Genomic DNA, 16,965 nt, shown 5'->3' on the forward strand with positions numbered 1-16,965 from the left:
TTCAAAGTACATTATTTGTGACTATCAAAAAATCCTGGGCCGGCTGAGTGGCTCAGTCGGTTAAGAGCTTGCTCAAGAGTTTGAGCTCTGAGCAACAACGGTTCAAGTCCTGGCCCGAGCTGAGCAGCCGATGAGCTGCCAACAGGTAGCAGGATGGCTCAGCTAAACAAACAAACAAACAAACAAAAAAACAAAAAAACCCCCAAAAATCCTATACGTGGCCCAATATAAGATTATTTCCACATATGATGAAATCTTTGGTATAAGCAATACTATACTGTACAGTTAAGATAAAATATGTGAATACCATTTATAGACTATAAAGTACCATACCAAAAAGTAAAATGTAATTATCGTTATATTGAACTTAAAGTACTCTATAGTAACATAAACATCAGTAATGTAACTTTTCCTCTGTTGAACCCCAATATATCTCATATGGTAGTTATCACTGTCTCACAAATAGTACAATTATTCATGCATAAGTCATATGTCTTTATGGTACTATAAGGACCTACACAACCATAGGCATACCACATTATATTCAATAGCTTCTAACACCAGTATTTTGCAGAAAGAGACACTACGTCATGAAAATATACTACTATACATCTGAGGATAGAAGCAAAGTTCTAGTAAGGATTATGTTAGCTACTGTGCAAAGTTTTTGATGTTTTACAGTAAACATAGAGATAGGAAAATTCTTATTTCTCTTCAATAATAATGCAATCCTATACCAATCAGTCAGGTATGCATTTAGAACCGGCAGCAAGTAAAAGATGATTTAGGATCTCTGAAATATTAAAATAAAGTCTGAGATTTTTTACGTAGTATTTTTCTGACTATATTAATTTTATTCACTGAGTTTGGAATTCCAGTGAGCATGCTGCCTTACATCCATACTATGTTTTTCCTTTAAAAAAAATGATTCCAAGGAAGAGGAAAAACAACCATTCTATAACTAAAGAAAAGAGGCAGAGAAGAGACAGACACACAAACAGACACACAGGCAGGCAGAGACAGATATGGAAGCGAGAGAGCAAGAGGCAAATTCTGTACAGTGGTTCTTGGCCACATAACGAGACCCCACTCCTTGAGGCTCATCATTAGTAAATAGCGCTGTATTGCAAAAGAGGAATACTCAACGTTCCCTCAACAAGGAGCACACTGGCAACAGTAACTGTAAAATGCAACATTTCTATACCTTAATATCAGATGTATCACGCTGACTGTTTCGCCAAGCTCTGGAAACTGATGAAAAAGTTCGATCTGCATGATCAAATTTCCCTCCTTGCAAATTTAGGAAATAAGTTGTGAAGGGTTCCTAAAAAATAAGGAATTAAAAAAATCCATTAACTTCCCTAAAGCATAAAAATGTGTTTTTTTATAAATCTTTGTATCTAAATATTTTAATGACTAATAGACATTAGCCAGTAATACATACTAGGAACAGACTGGGAATTATATCTAAATTATTACATTAATGATCTTAAAATATTTTTGTTTCAAAAGAAATCCAAAATGTGATATGTGCAACATTTTTCATCCACTTTTCCTTTCCAAGAACAATTTATTAATAACATTCAGACATAAATTAGATTGCATTTTTTCATAGTACAGGGAAATAATCCAATATGTTATTTTCCTATTGTTATGGCTCAATATTTAATTTATGATTAAGAAAAGAAAAATGTTTGTAAGATTTAAAAGCCTCCTCTTAGTTAAAGAACACTTAAACACATATTAGTGGATAATTGCTTGAAATTAGCTAAGCACTATAAATTACTTCTAGGATTTATGTCTGCCTGTACCCTTCCAACAAGCTTTAATTAATGATGTGCTGCTAATGCTTTCCCAAAGAAATTACCTTCTAGTAGATGAATCACCTTTCAATTTTACAGAAACATTTCTTGTTTAACCAATATATTATCAATACGTGGCAGCTTGGTGTAACCTACAAACATGCCTTATTCCATTTGGGGCAATTGAAGCTCTAAAATATACGAATATACGTGTGTTAATGAAATCTTATTTCTTATTTTAATAGACTAGATTTGAATATAATCTATGTTACTGCTTAGGATTTGGTTAAGATAGCAACCATTTGAAGAGGCAAATTTAAGGAAAAAAATTCACACAATTCAAGGTGAAATATTTTTAAGGTGATTCTACAGTAATAGATTATAAAACACATACCGAATGGGAGACAGATACTTTAATTAGAACCTTCATCATTGGAAAAAAATTTAGCCTTCAAAAAAGATGCTGATGATTTTTAATCATTGCACATTCTCCACAACACTGAATTCATTTATCCATGGTTTATTATTCAAATTGAACTTACTATTCTTAGCAGCCATGCAAGAACAAAACTTGCAGTTGAGTAATGAGTACCATAGTGGAACTTTGGAACTTGATCGTCTTCCCATGATTCATAGCGCTCTGCAAAGAATGCTGCTCTCTTTGGATTCAAAGCTCCTATTGGCTGTCAATGGGAGGAGAAAAAAAATGAACAAGAACACATAAATGTAAGCGTCGTTTATTTCTTTCACTCTCAAATGCTGTCCTATTAGGAAGTTTCAAAGTGAATTTTAAAAATATATTTAGAGCCGGCCGAGTGGCGTGATGGTTAAGAACTCGCTTGGGATGCCAGAGGGCCCCGGTTCGGATCCCACATATGAGGCCCAGTGACACTGCCCTCTACAGCTAAGATGCTGAACAACAGCTCAACCTGGAGCTGGGCTGCCTTGGGTCGTCGGCGACAGCATAGGCTGCAGCCCCTGTGGCAGTGGGTTGCCATGGGCTACCGTGTGTAGCCAACAGCCAGTGTGAGCGGCCAGCAGCCACCGTGAGTAGCCTCCCAGAGGCTGGCGACTGATGTGCCTCGCCCAGGAAGAGCTCAATGATGGTGCCAACTTGGGCCAGTGAAGCAACATCCTCCACAACTAGACTGAAGAACAAAACAACAGCAACTTGTCTGTTCCCCTTCCCCTGATTCCCCAGCGCTGTTCCCCTCCCCCAATTCCCCAATAAAATCTTAAAAAATATATATATATATTTACTATTTAAGCTAAAACAGTGGTACATTCAGGGAGTAGATGGAAAGCAAACTTATTTTCAGTGCAGGTTAAACATACACATACAAGTGGATGGAGAAACCTGCCATTTCTCAACAAGTCTAGTTTTTGTTAAACAAAGGTCTTTTATCAGCCCATAACAAGCTTTTTTTTCATACAGACAATTACATGAAGTGAATATTAGCTATATAATGCTTTGCAAAACGCCTATAAAATCCTATTTAGTTAATTAGAAGCAACAACCAGAAACAGAATCTTGACGCTAGAGGATTCATTTATAATAGGGTCTGCAAAGAGGATGAAATAAAATTGTGGGGAGAGAGAAGGAGTGCAAGGAGGAGACTGGGCAAAAAGGGGATGAAATGTAAACCCAGGGATTTCCACTAGTACGAGGGAAACCAGAATTTAGAGGATAAAAACAGGCCAGCACGAAATATAAAAAATACATAACACAGAAATAGCAGGCAGGTTTCAAGCTTCTATAGTGAAACAATACATTACAGCAGAGGTCCCAAAAGCAGCACAGCAAGGCGGTGAAGAGCCGGGGCTTGATGGAGTAGTAATAGTACCCAGCCAGAAGGGTGCTTTGGAAAATGAGTCAGTACATGCACAGTCCTACAAACCATGCCTGCCAACATTCAATGAATGCTACTATTTTAAGATTATCTTTCAGAATTGGGGTAAAATTTGAATGAAATAATAGCCTGTAAAGCCACAGCACATTGCATGGCAAAAGATAAGATCTTCATAAATGCTAGCTGGTATCCTTATTGCTGCTGCTGTTAGTATTCAGGGAATACGTGGACTCCATTGAACAGTATGCAAAATTTTGTGTGACTGTGCACGTGTAGATTTTCTTAGGGAAGACAAACAGGGTCTTTCTAAGATTCGCAAAGGGTCCTAAGGGCTCAAGGAATGTTAAGATCAACTGCTTTAAGTAACAATTCATTCTCATAAAAAATACTTGGATATCTATAAAATGTCTATTTCTTATTTAAAATGTAAGTACCAATTCACTGAAAAAAAATAAGATGTGTCTGATTACTTTCTTTAATGAAAACTTATGTGTCAGTCACCCCTCATTTATAAGAGATAGAAAAATATCTGATTATTTATGGGGGAAATGTTCAACTAAAAATGTTAAAATATTGGTTCAAAAATAGATGTATTCAGAAATAGTCTATCAAAATGAGGCAATGTTAAACTAGTTTTTAAACTGCTTTTCATGTTAACATGTGATTTTTCAGCAACATTTTACATTCATCATTTTGGCTATCTTTCTTAAATTGTTAACTATTTTTTCAAAACTGCTATTTATCTTTAGTACTGTTCTCTTTCAATAGCTCGGTTCTTTCTAATCAACATTTGATTTTAAGCCACTTTTTACTTTACAAGCAAATTTTTAAAAATCTTTAGTCGGTCACTATTTTAAATCAGTATTACAGTATACTAATTTAAAATGCCATCTTTTGAAGCATTAGTTTCTGCACAAAAGAATTAAACCTGATTTACTAAATTTATGCCAGCTAAGAATGGAACTGACTCCAAGAAATCTTTGTTACAGAACCAATTTGGAATGCCTTTAAATGGATTTTAGTCACTGTCCCTAAAGACTGAGCCATGCAAAAGGACAGAAAGGAGAAATACAATCATTGGAAGAGAAATTATGTGAATTAAAAATAGAATCAATGCTCCTTTTGTATGGTTCTGCAGCATATTAAGTATTCACTTTACCTGCTCCTATTTTTATTACTCTCCAAATGAGTACACCCCCAAATCAATAGTTATAGAATCACGTTTCTTGAATATAATGCTAAAACCAATTAGGATTGATTTCACTCGCATCTAAAAAAAAATAGCATCACACAGAAATCCATATAGGTAGAACCCACAGTATTGATTCTGGCTGTTATTGTTACAGTTGGTTTCTGAAGCCTGCTACAGGACAGCTATCAAGACATACCACATTTATTTGCAAGCATATAAAAAAGAAGTCCCCAAATAAAAGAAGGTTAAAAAAAAAAAAGACCAGTGGAGCTGTGCAATGACAATGATACACTATCAGCTTACTCAGAGAAGTTACAGTGGGAATACACACATTGAATTATACATTACGCGAAAGCACTGATTTATTGTGGTAATAACATCCACCTCATTAAAAGATTCTGCTCTGCTGCAGTAGGAAGGCTACATATTGTTTACTGCTATAAATTAATGGCAGTGCAAAGAAGACTGCGGAACCGTCCTAACAATAGATCTGTAATGACAGTGCTGTATATCACAGCTTCCTCAGCAGCTTCATAATAAAACGGAGACAATGTATTGAGCTAATACATTCTACCATGCCGGCCCATATTTTTCTGACAACTGCTTTAAAAGATGAGCTGAATCCAACTATGTTATAATGCTGCAAAACATTTAACTAAGCAAGAGTGTGTCATACACCGAAGTGCATCATAGCATTTTTAAAACATTGTCTAAATCAGCATTTCAAGATGTTTATTCATCTCTACAGAAGAACTAAAAGTAATTGCTGATGGCTCCTCTTCCTTATACAGTATATTAAGAGTATCAATCAGAGGGCAATTCAGAAAAATGCCTAGCACTATCATCCTACAAGGAGCTCATATAAAAGCTTGACAGAATATTTTTTAAAATCAGCAAATGGATTAAAGGAAAAAGAGCAAAACTACTAGTCATTTACAAGGGTCATAACTTCCTGGAAAAAAAAATCAATAAAAAGTAAGTATTGATTAGAAAGGTATAATTCAAGATCATAACCAGGTAAACATGAATAGTCTGAGGATACAGAAAAATAATTTTAAACATTACATAAAGCTAACAAATAGAATTATATGAAATTTTTTAAATCTAAAAAAATAATAAAAGAACCTTGATCACAAGATGAAAAAGTAGTTCAAATAAAATAGAATGATTTAAAAATTAGAGTAACAGGACTAAATGGAAATAAGAACATGGATAAAAATAAGAAAAGGCAAATTAAAGAAAACAGAACAGTGAAACTCGTGAAAATGTATAAATACAAAAAAAAATCATTATACTTAAGATACTGTAATCTCACAAACAGCAAAATCGACAACTGTGGTAGTGTGATAAGTATTCTGTTTGAGAAATAGTAATGAACCTTTCAGAACAAAGTATACAAAACAAAACTTCCTAAATCAAGTTTTTAAGAGTATTACAATGAAAAATACCTTATTACCTTCTTTGAGAAGTAAAATTGTTAATTATCAGAGAAATACAAATACTGCATGTAAAGTGCCCAGCTCAGTGCCTGGCACATACTCGTAGTACATTATTCATAATAATTATTGTTGTCAGTTTATTTGATTAAGAATATCTAAGAAAAAAGACATTAAACAACCTGATGGAATTAGTGGAGTCTATTAGGAAAGGAAACATGATAACACTCTAATGGTACCTGGTGCATCATTCATGTCAGAAGCATAATAGTACACAATAGTCCCAATAAACTGAATTAGCCTACCTCAAGAACATAAACAAAAGCAAAATTACTTTTCAAAAGTTCAAAGGCCCTCCAAATTTTACTATGAAAAGCACTGATATGTCAATCAAGTTAACAATCATTTTCTACTACATTAATTAAAAACAAACAGTTTTAGATTTACAGACCCCTTCAAGAGCACACAATAGACTTTCATATAATTAACAGTAAAAGTTAGCTGTAAAAAAAAAAAAAAGGCTTTTTGTAGTGTTGATATAACCTATGTTTTCTCTTTATTAAAATTTCAGGAAATCTCACCTGAAGTTCTATAATTAAGAATAATATCCCCAGCTTACATTTTGAAATTTATAAAACATTATTATGCATTCTCACAATATATATGTGAACTAGATACCCCTATTTTAATAATAAAGATGAGATGTGTCTTGAGTCATGTAGCTCAAAATCAATATAAATCCAGAGACAAACCCAGCACTCAAAATCCAGTCTTTGGGCCATTTTATCCATCTAAAACTGTGGTATTACAAATTGTTTTCCCTAATTTCAACAATTTCCCAATTTCTTACATTTCTCAAATATATTTACTTAATAAATTGATTTTAAAAGACTAACTATACATGTAAAGTACTTATTACAGAATAGCTCCTGGCTCAAAGCAGGTACTCAGTAAGTACAACTGCTATTAATGTTGTAATTATTATTATCACGATCATCATAATTACTTCTTCCTTTTCAGATTTATACGTGAACTGTTCCAATTTATATCAACCTTTCAGAAGTGAAGTTTTAAACCGCTGGCATGATTATAGTTACTTTGGGTAAGAAAGTTACAGGGAATTGACAAGGAACCTGAGTAATTTTACACAGCGGAGAGATGTGCTTGAGTTAGCAAACTTCTCTTCCAAGATCCAAGTCTCAAAATAGGTTTTTACATCATTCTGAGAAGGCTTTCTTTGGAAAACCATTAAAACCCAACATATGAGGATGAGAAGCAGAAGAGAAGATTTAAAAAAAGAAAGAAAAAGAAAAATCATTCTGGAGCATAAGATTCAGAAGTAGGGCCCTTGAAAATGCTAAAGGCTGGTGTATCACAAAGATATATTTCATAGGAATACAGAGTCGTGCAGAAGAGATGTCAAAAAAGGGGCTCAGGAAAGGGAGGCAAAGAGCATGGCTATGTTAGCATCTTGCTTAGGATCTTGGTGACCGGCCTGAAGCCATCTGACAGTGTCATCTTCATTTGGTATGATTAGAAAATTGGAAACATCCTGTAGTCGCATGATTACACATAAAGCCTGTCCCACAGCATTTAAGAGGTCGTGGACAAGAGAGGTTATACATTATTCTATTCTTTCCTGGAAGTAGGGAAGGGCTGTAGATACTGAAAGAGAGCCACTGCAAAGTGAGAGCTAAAAACTCGCAAAGAAAAGATGGGTGGAACTCAACGTTATATGAATTCAATGCTATATGTTATAAAAATGTCAGGTTAAACGTTAGTTTCATTTAATTCAGAGGATGAAAGAGGATGGACTATCAGGAAATTGATATCATAAAAGATGGTCATTCTTGATTAGACAATAATTTGGTTTGAGAAGATGACAGGAAATAACTATGATATGCAGATTAAAGGGGCCATTCTATCTGATGACAATGCTATTATTATTGGATATAAGTGAAGGTTCTAAGAGTCTTACATAAATTATCTTACATTCACAACAACCGCTTAATATACAAACCTATTGGCATTCCCAATTTACAGGTGAATAAACTGAGTCTGTGAGAAGTTAAATGACTATTAATGGTTAGTTACTTAGCCTGTGGCAGGGCAAGACTCAGAGAGCACTTGAACTAAATCCAAAATGATCTGGGTTGTGTGAATTGATGAAAATATTGGTGTTAAATCTGTAAGGCCATTAGAATTCTTTCATGGGAGGTTTAGATTAAATGTCCTTTTGAAAAAAAATGTTATTTACATTTTCATCCTTACCTATACAATACACATATGTAAGTATCACTTTAGCAGAAGGCTTTACAATTGGGAAAATATATGAATATTTTGTCTTGAGATACCAAAAAGATGCTTGGCAAAACATCTTAAAAAAAAAAAAGTGGAAAAAAAAGGGTTATGAACTGTCACCAAAGTGTATTGCTTTACTTTCCTCTTAACTTGCATAAATGTATACTAGCACCCATGAACCCAAAAAGAACCTTCAAATCTGTGATGCCAAAGCTTTTTAAAGAAGCCGATGAATCTTATTCTGTGCGTCTCCTCCACCTGCCTTCTGCCCCCAGCCCCCAAGAGAAGAAAATAAACAAATAGCCTCTGTCATGTAAGCATGGTGCCCCTGTTAGGAGGTGCAGGGACTATTTTGTGTCGGTTGGAACAGCTCTTTTATCTAAATGACAAGTATAACAAACAGCCTGATCAGCATTTTTACTCAAGCTTGGCTTTTAGGGATTTCAGTCATATGCTAGATATGACTGAAACGGTTGGCACTTATCTTCATGCACTCTACATTTTATGTAATACTGTCAAGAAAAAAATTTCACTGGCACACCACTGTGGCTTTTAGAGTTAACAAATAAGCACTTTTGTTTTCATGTATCAGAGCAGTTTTTAATCCCTTGAAAACACGCATTCTTGCAAGTGGCATTAAATATACACTCACTATACTATTTCAATTTAACCAACACATCTTGGGAAAAAGAAAGTATTTCATTTTACTTATTGTGCCTATGTAGCATTTAAATCATTTCAAATGCTCACATTGGTAGATTTAGTAGCAATGCCTTTACACTTCTGTTATTCAGCTATGGTTCATATAGTGATTTTTACTATAGGTTTGTATCTGAGTTTGAGAAAGGCATGTAAATTGATTAGAATAATCTGATAATCCAATGTCAATGTTGAGCTAAATACTAGAAGAACCCAAAAGACAATTTTAACAATCCAAGACAAACTGAAAAAAATGTCTTCAGTAATTACGAAAATGATAAACACCCCAGAGGCCCAACACTGATATAACAAAGCCTATTCATTGGCAAATTGAATTATTTAAAACCATTAAAGTCAGGAGTTCAGGTCCAAGATGGAGGCCTCCCACTGACAAACCTAATCTATAGCTACATATGGAACAATTCCCTCTGAAAGAAACCCAAAACCTAGCTGAGCAACTCATACACATGGAAAAACAGAAAAAACCCGTATTGAAACAGGTAGGAAAGGCTGTCACACAGTCTTGCCATAAACTCACCTTTGACAAGGTGAGTGGGAGGGTGCTCCCAACTCACAGCTTCTCTCTGAGTGAAAGTTTTGTACCCAACACCTAGCACCCCGATATTTAAGATTTCTACCTGTGAGATACACCCCCAAAACACCTAGTTCTGAAAGCCAAAAAGGCTTGTATCCATCAGACCACGACTGTAGCAAAACAAGAAACAATTCCTACGAGGCTCCAGAGGACTTGCCTTGGCTGCACCCCTGAAGTTCAGCAGAGCCAGCAGACAGAAACTCCAACCTCCGTCCTTCCCTGAAAAAGGTTTATTTGCATATCATAAAAGCTGCAGCCTGAGGATCAGGCTCCTAAGTTAACACACCACACACAGGGATCAGCTGTGATCCTCCTGAGACAGGGAGGCCAGCAGACAGGATCTCTGCATTCCCCTGTGGCCCTCGCCAAGTCACCCATATGTCCCTGGAAGGAGCATGTTCGCACCTCTGGTACCTGGGCTTTGGCAGCTGCCCCCAGAGGATGCGCCCTTGATGGCCTGGCTTTGGGGACCAGTGGGGCTTGTGTTGGCGGGTCCCACAGGACTATACCAAACAGAAAAGGGCTTCTTCCAGGCCATCCCTCCAGGGCTCAGTGCAGAGGAAGCAGAAAGAAACACCCAGCTGCCAGTCTTCCCCTAATGGAGGTCTATTTGCATCCTTTAAAAGCTGCTGCCGAAGGAGCTGGATTCCAATCAGCTGGCATTACTCCTGACTGAGACCCTCATCTCTGGGACACTGACAGGTCTTGGTATCACCTCAACAACTCAGAGAGCCACTGGTAACAGAGAAGGTGGCTCGGACAATCACAAATGTCTGAGAGATAGGATGTGATCTGCTGTTACTGAGGACAAGCACAAAAATAATATTCACTTCCCCTAACCTTTCTCTTATATAAACTAAAACCCTTAAGCTGATGGGGAGGAATACCAAACTCTCTCATCCCAGGGCCCAGGCAATTATCAACTGCACATGAGGGAAGGGTAGAAACAAAGCCGATCTGCCTCTGGAAGAGAGATAGGAAACCTTCTGTTACCCACAAGGCCCAGGTGAAGATCTGCTTCTGGGGTAGGATGAAAGCAAAAGCCCCTTCATCTAGGACAAGGGACAGAAAATCTCTATGGGCCAGAATTCTACACTGATACAAAGGAGGTCTGCTACGACAGGAGGAGGAACAAGGAAAGCTGTCATACCTGAGACTTGACAAACACACAGAGCCGAGTTTGGGTGCCACGCGGAACAGTACAGCTAAGAACCTAAGAAGGCCCACCTGACAGGACCAAGCAGGGTCAGCTGAAGACTGATGCTGGATCAGAACTGAGGAGCTGCCCTGCCCCACCACAAGCCTGGCACTAAGTAACAAGCAAATAACAATCTACTTCTGGAAAAAGGCAAGTAAGTAGAGACAAAATCTCCTCTGTGGCACAGGCACAGAGGGTCTACTAGAGGGTGGACAGGAACAAAGGGGAAAAATCTCTAGCACCTCAGGGTCCACTCTACGGCCAAACTCAAAGGAGGAATTTGAAGTCTGTCTTGTATAGAAGGTAATAATGACAACAACATTCCCAACAAAGCTCATGCCTGATATAAGAGGAGGCACCCACATTCCTGGGCATAAGCTATTAGTCACATCCCATCTCTACTGGCATTCAACCAAAAACTATCAGACACTTAAAATACTAAGAAAAAAGGAAAAAGACCCATTATGAAGAGATAAAGTGATCAAAAGAACTAGTCTCAGAGATAGTACAGATGGTTGGAGGTATCAGACAAGTTATTTAAAATAACTGAAATTCACATACTAAAAGATCTAGTGAAAAGATGGAAAACTTACATGAATAGGTAAAAAATTTCAGTAGAGCTGGGAACTATAAAAAAAAATCTAATGTAAATGCTTGACCAAATATCATAGGTGAACGATTCTTTTGATGAGTTAATAAGAAGACTGGACACAGCTAAGAAAGGAATAAGTAAACTACATTTATTTTAAGGTAGTTTAAATAGAAATTATTCAAAATGAAGAAGATGAACACATGAAAAAACAAAGACAACTGAGCAATCGAGCTATGGGACAAAATCAAACGAGTCTAATACAGGTGTAATTGGAGACACAAGAGGAGACAGGCAAAGAGCAAAAGAAATGTCTAAGTAATGAATGAGCAATTTCCAAAATTATTAAAAGGAAACAAACTACAGACTCAAGAAACTCCAAAACCTCAAAGCAGGAAAATAAAACAAACAAATGAACAAGAGAGATCAGTTAAATAGGTGAAAACCTAAGACAAAGAAAAATACCTTGAAGACAGTCAGAGGAAAACAGAAAAACATTATTACATAGAAAGAAAAATAATAATAATGAGAATAATGCAGACTTTTCAATAGTAATTCAGCCAGCCAGAAGGCAACAGAAAAGTCATCTTTACAGTATTGAGAAAAAAAGTGTCAATCTAAAATTCTATATCCAGTGAAAATAGTTTAAAAACGACACGAAATATGTTTTTCAGATTAAAATAAAATGTAAAGTATTAATTGCCAGAGGACATGCAGTTCAAGAAATAGGAACGAAAATTTTTAGAGAAGGCATATGATACCAGATTGAAATGCACATCCATACAAATAAAGATTATCAAGCATGGTAACACTCAGGCTAAACATAAAAAAAAGAAAAAAACATTCTTATTTTTATTGCTTTAAAAGATGGATGCCTAAAGCAAAAATAGTAATGACGTATTCAGTTTATAGCATATTTAGCTGCAAAATTTATGACAATAGCTCCAAAGGTCGAAATAGAGAAAACAGAAGTATACTGTTTTAAGATTTGAAAACTATACATGAAGTGGTATAATATAATTTAAAGATAGATTGTCATAAGTTAAAAACATTTCAAACACTTTACAAACCACTGAAGTTTTTAAAAATGAAGTATAAATAATAAGCCATAGTGAAGATAAAATGGAATCATAAAAATACTTAATACAAAAGGCAGATAAAGGGAGACAAGGTACAAATAACTAATGTGAGGAATGAAAAACAGATAGCAAGAAGATGCATGTAAACTGACTACTATATCAAAAATTACATTAAATATAAATGGTCTCGACACTCCAGTTAAAATGTAGAGATTAGGAGTCTTTTCTGGTCTTTCAAAACATGGTTTCTGGGGGTTCCTTCCTGTTTCCTTTTACCTTTGTTTCTGCTCTTCATTGCTTTCCTCGTAAGGCTCTTTCACAGCCTCTCTAACTATTCATTTCTTCTCAACCTTCATGAGTTTATGTATCTTTCTCCCTTAGCTTCACTTAGCCTTCTTCTTCAGCTTACCTCAAAAATACTCACTGAACGATGCTTACTGAATGAATTAATCAGTACTGAATTTTAAAAAAAATATAGAGATTATCAGATTGGTTATAAAAGAAAGACTCTATTATACACTGTCTACAAGATACAAATTTGAAATATAAAGCCACAGACAGGTTTTAAAAAATGATGGAAAAATATACTGCAAGTAATAATCAAAATAATGCTGTCATGGTTATAGTAATATCAGTAAAGGTGACGTTAGAACATGAATATTAGCAGATATAAAGAGGAGCATTGCATAATGAAAAAAAATCCATTCATCAAGAAAACAACTAACTGAAATGTGTGTGCACTGTATTAGTTTCCTAGGGCTCCTGTAACAAAATACGACAAACTGGGTAGCTTAAAACAATACAAATTTATTGTATCGTGGTTTCGGAGGTTAGAAGTTCAAAATCAAGGTGTTGGCAGAGCCATGCTCTCTTTGAAGCCTCTAGGGAAGGATCCTTCCTTGCTGATTTCTAGCTTCTTGTAGCCCAGGTGTTCCTTGGTTTATGGCAACATAACTCAAATTTCTGTCTCCATCACCACATGGTGTTGTCTCCTTTGATGTCTGTCTTAACATGATGTTTTCATCTTCTTATAAGGACATCGAATATTTTGGATTCAGGCCCACTCTAATGACCTCATCTTAACTGGACTACATCTGCAAAGACCCTAGTTACAAACAAGGTCATGTCCACAGGTACAGGAGGTTAGGATTTCAACATATCTTTTTGGGAGACACAATTCAAGTCATAATCTACACCCAGGCTGATCCAGGGGAAGGAAAGAAACTACCAATATCAAGAATGTAAAAAGGAACAACTTAGATGAAATAAACAAGTTCTGTGAAAAAATAAGACTATTAAGCTCATTAAAGAACAAAGAAACATGAATAGCCCTGTATCTACTAGTGAAAATTAATTCCAAGTTTAAAAAAACCTTACCAGAAATAAAACTCCTGGCCTCAAATGGTTTCATTGATGAATTCCAACAAATATTTAAGAATGAAATAATAATATTCCTACACCATCTTTTCCAGGAAACGTGAGGGAATAACTTCAAAACTCATTTTGTCATTTCAGCATTACCCTGATGCCAAAACTAGGCAAAGGCATTACAGACCGATATCCTTCATGAACATATATACAAAAATTCCTAAGAAAATATTAGCACATCAAATCCAGCCATTTATTACAAGGGTAATACATCACGATCAAGTATGGTTTATCCCAGGAATGAGACAATCCAAAATCAACAAATGTAAAATTTACCAGACTAACAAACTAATAAAGAAAAACCATATGATTATCTTCAGAAAAACCATTTGGCAAAATTCAATAGCCAATTACAATGGAAACTTTGAACAAACTATGAATAGGAGGGAGTTTTTTCAAACTGATAAAGGGTATCTATGAAAACTCAGTAGCTGATATCATACTTAATGGTAAAAAACTTTCCCCTAAGACCAAAGACAAGGTTCCTCAACACTTCCGGTAACACTGCATAATGCAGGATATATTCATTCAGAGATGATATATCCATTTCTATAGAAAGCCAAAAAGTCTGCAAAAAGGCTGCTACTACGAATAGTTGAATCTAACAAGATTGCAAAATACAAAGTCAATATACAAAATTAAATTGTATTCCTAACTACTAGCACTGGATAACTGAAATTGAAAACATTATAACTATAAAAACCATGACATTTTTAAGGATAACTTAAAATATGTACAAGAATTGTATGCTAAGCTACAAAACATTAAAGAGAAATTAGAGGAGACCTAACTAAATTGAAGATAAACCACATTTGTAGATTAAAAGATTCAATATTACTAATATTTCATTTTTAGCAAAAATCCCAATCAAAATCTCTGCAGGATTGACAGGCTGATTCCCAAGCTGACAAGGGAAAAGGCAGAGGAGCCGGTATAGTCAAAACAATTTTGAAAAAGGACATGGAGGAGTCACATGGCCAGATGTCATGACTTACTCTAAAGCTAGAGTCCCCAAGGCAGTGTGATGCTGATCTAGTGTGATACTGACATGCTGATTGGACAGAATTGGAAACGGACCTTCACATATATGGCCAATTCACTTCCAACAAAGGTGCCAAGACAGTTCATGAGGAAAAACAGTCTTTTCAACAAATAGCATTGAAAGAACTGGACTTACATTTATAAAATAAACCTCAACCCTATTGTGCACCTATGATATATTACAGATAAAAAAAAATAAGTGGCAGCAGCAACAGCCACAATATAAGAGTGTATTAATAATTATATATAACACTATTTTTAGAAAAACCAAATCGCTGTTGGGCAATAATAAGCATGCAGTCATACAAATAAGTCAGCAGCTTTTAACTTTTCCAGTAAGATCTCTCTCTATACATATATTCTCTTGCAATAAACCCACAGTCTGCTTCAAGTGACCAGAGTCTATAGTTGGGAACAATTGCCACATCTTTATCTGCATTTCCACCAACAAGACTACGATCATTTATATTTTTAACACTGACTTATCTTTATCCCCTTTTCTTCCTGTTTTTGTACTATTAATTTCTAAGCCTAAATATAAGATTTCATATTATATTATATCTTTGTGCTTAATTTAAATATACAAGTATTATGTTTTTCATTCTCCCAAAATGATTTACAATATTGTTTTAATTACTGCAAAGCAAGCTATATGATCAGGTATGTAATATTAGAGAAACTGTCAAATAAATCAGGGCCTAGGAAAGAATTCTAGAAAGATGCCCTAAAGAGGGCGATACCTCATGTTTATAAAGGACACTAAACAATAGGGTTTAAATGTTTTGAACAGTTCTTAATGCTACTAATGTCGTTTAATCACCTTGTTTATATTTCAGAAAGGTAAAACTCACACTTTCAAATCACTTGCTGAGATATGCACACTAGCTCTATAACTCACCCATCTTGTTAACCTAATCATAACTAGTATTTGTTTTTGTTGTTTTATTTTTTAATTCTAGTTGACATACAGAAAAACATATTTTCAAAGTACATAAATTAATGCAGTTTAACAGAATATATTTCTCCATAAAACTCTACCAATTTTCTTTTCTTCCTACATTTAAAAAATGGTAACTAATTATTTGTCTATTCCAGTTTACATATTGGGCCAATGATAACTATGGTTTTGTTTTCAGACTTCACTCTTTCTCTATTTTCAAAAATTTGGTTTACATTATAAACCGTGGACTCATATTTAAAAAAATTCTTTTATGAAAGTGGGACAATATAAAATTAAGTCACAGGGAAATACAATGTTTCCGATTAATCTCCTATAAATGGTTCATATATAACATACATTCAGCTATAAAATTCTTTAAAAGTAGGGATTATTTCATTCACTTTTGTTTCTGGCACAGTCTTTAGAAAAATGTCCACAAAAGATGTCCAGCAAATATTTAATAATCAATTATTTGAATGAACACATTCATTCAGTATAAACAGGGTACTACGAAAGGTGTTTATGTTGAACAAGTGCACTTATTCAAATAAATGGACTTTGAAAATAAAGAATTGGACAGGCATGTGAACATGTGACTAGAAGATAAGGTATTCACACTACCCACTGTGAAAGGCATACTACATATTCACATAAAATAAGTTTTGAATATCACAGGGAAATATAAGAATGAGAAGTTCATGCATACAAGTATATAAAGAAAGCTACAAATGGATGCAGGTTTTTAAAATATCTTCCTACCACATTTACTCTTATTTAAATATATATATATATATATATATATATATATATATATA

The 16,965-nt window shown here is 35.0% G+C and overlaps 1 protein-coding gene across 1 annotated transcript in view; it reads right to left on the bottom strand.

Annotated features, from left to right (window-relative positions):
• The window catches only part of LRBA (LPS responsive beige-like anchor protein), a 610,319-nt gene that overhangs the window by 140,070 nt on the left and 453,284 nt on the right, over positions 1 to 16,965 (bottom strand). The window contains exons 45-46 of the mRNA XM_019641170.1: positions 2,345 to 2,485; positions 1,205 to 1,324 (exon numbers count right to left, since the gene is read on the bottom strand). Coding sequence (XP_019496715.1) covers positions 1,205 to 1,324; positions 2,345 to 2,485 — 261 coding nt within the window. The remainder of the gene's footprint in view (positions 1 to 1,204; positions 1,325 to 2,344; positions 2,486 to 16,965) is intronic.

Source organism: Hipposideros armiger, unplaced genomic scaffold, assembly GCF_001890085.2.
Source record: "Hipposideros armiger isolate ML-2016 unplaced genomic scaffold, ASM189008v1 scaffold_58, whole genome shotgun sequence".
Classification (NCBI taxonomy): Eukaryota; Metazoa; Chordata; class Mammalia; order Chiroptera; family Hipposideridae; genus Hipposideros; species Hipposideros armiger.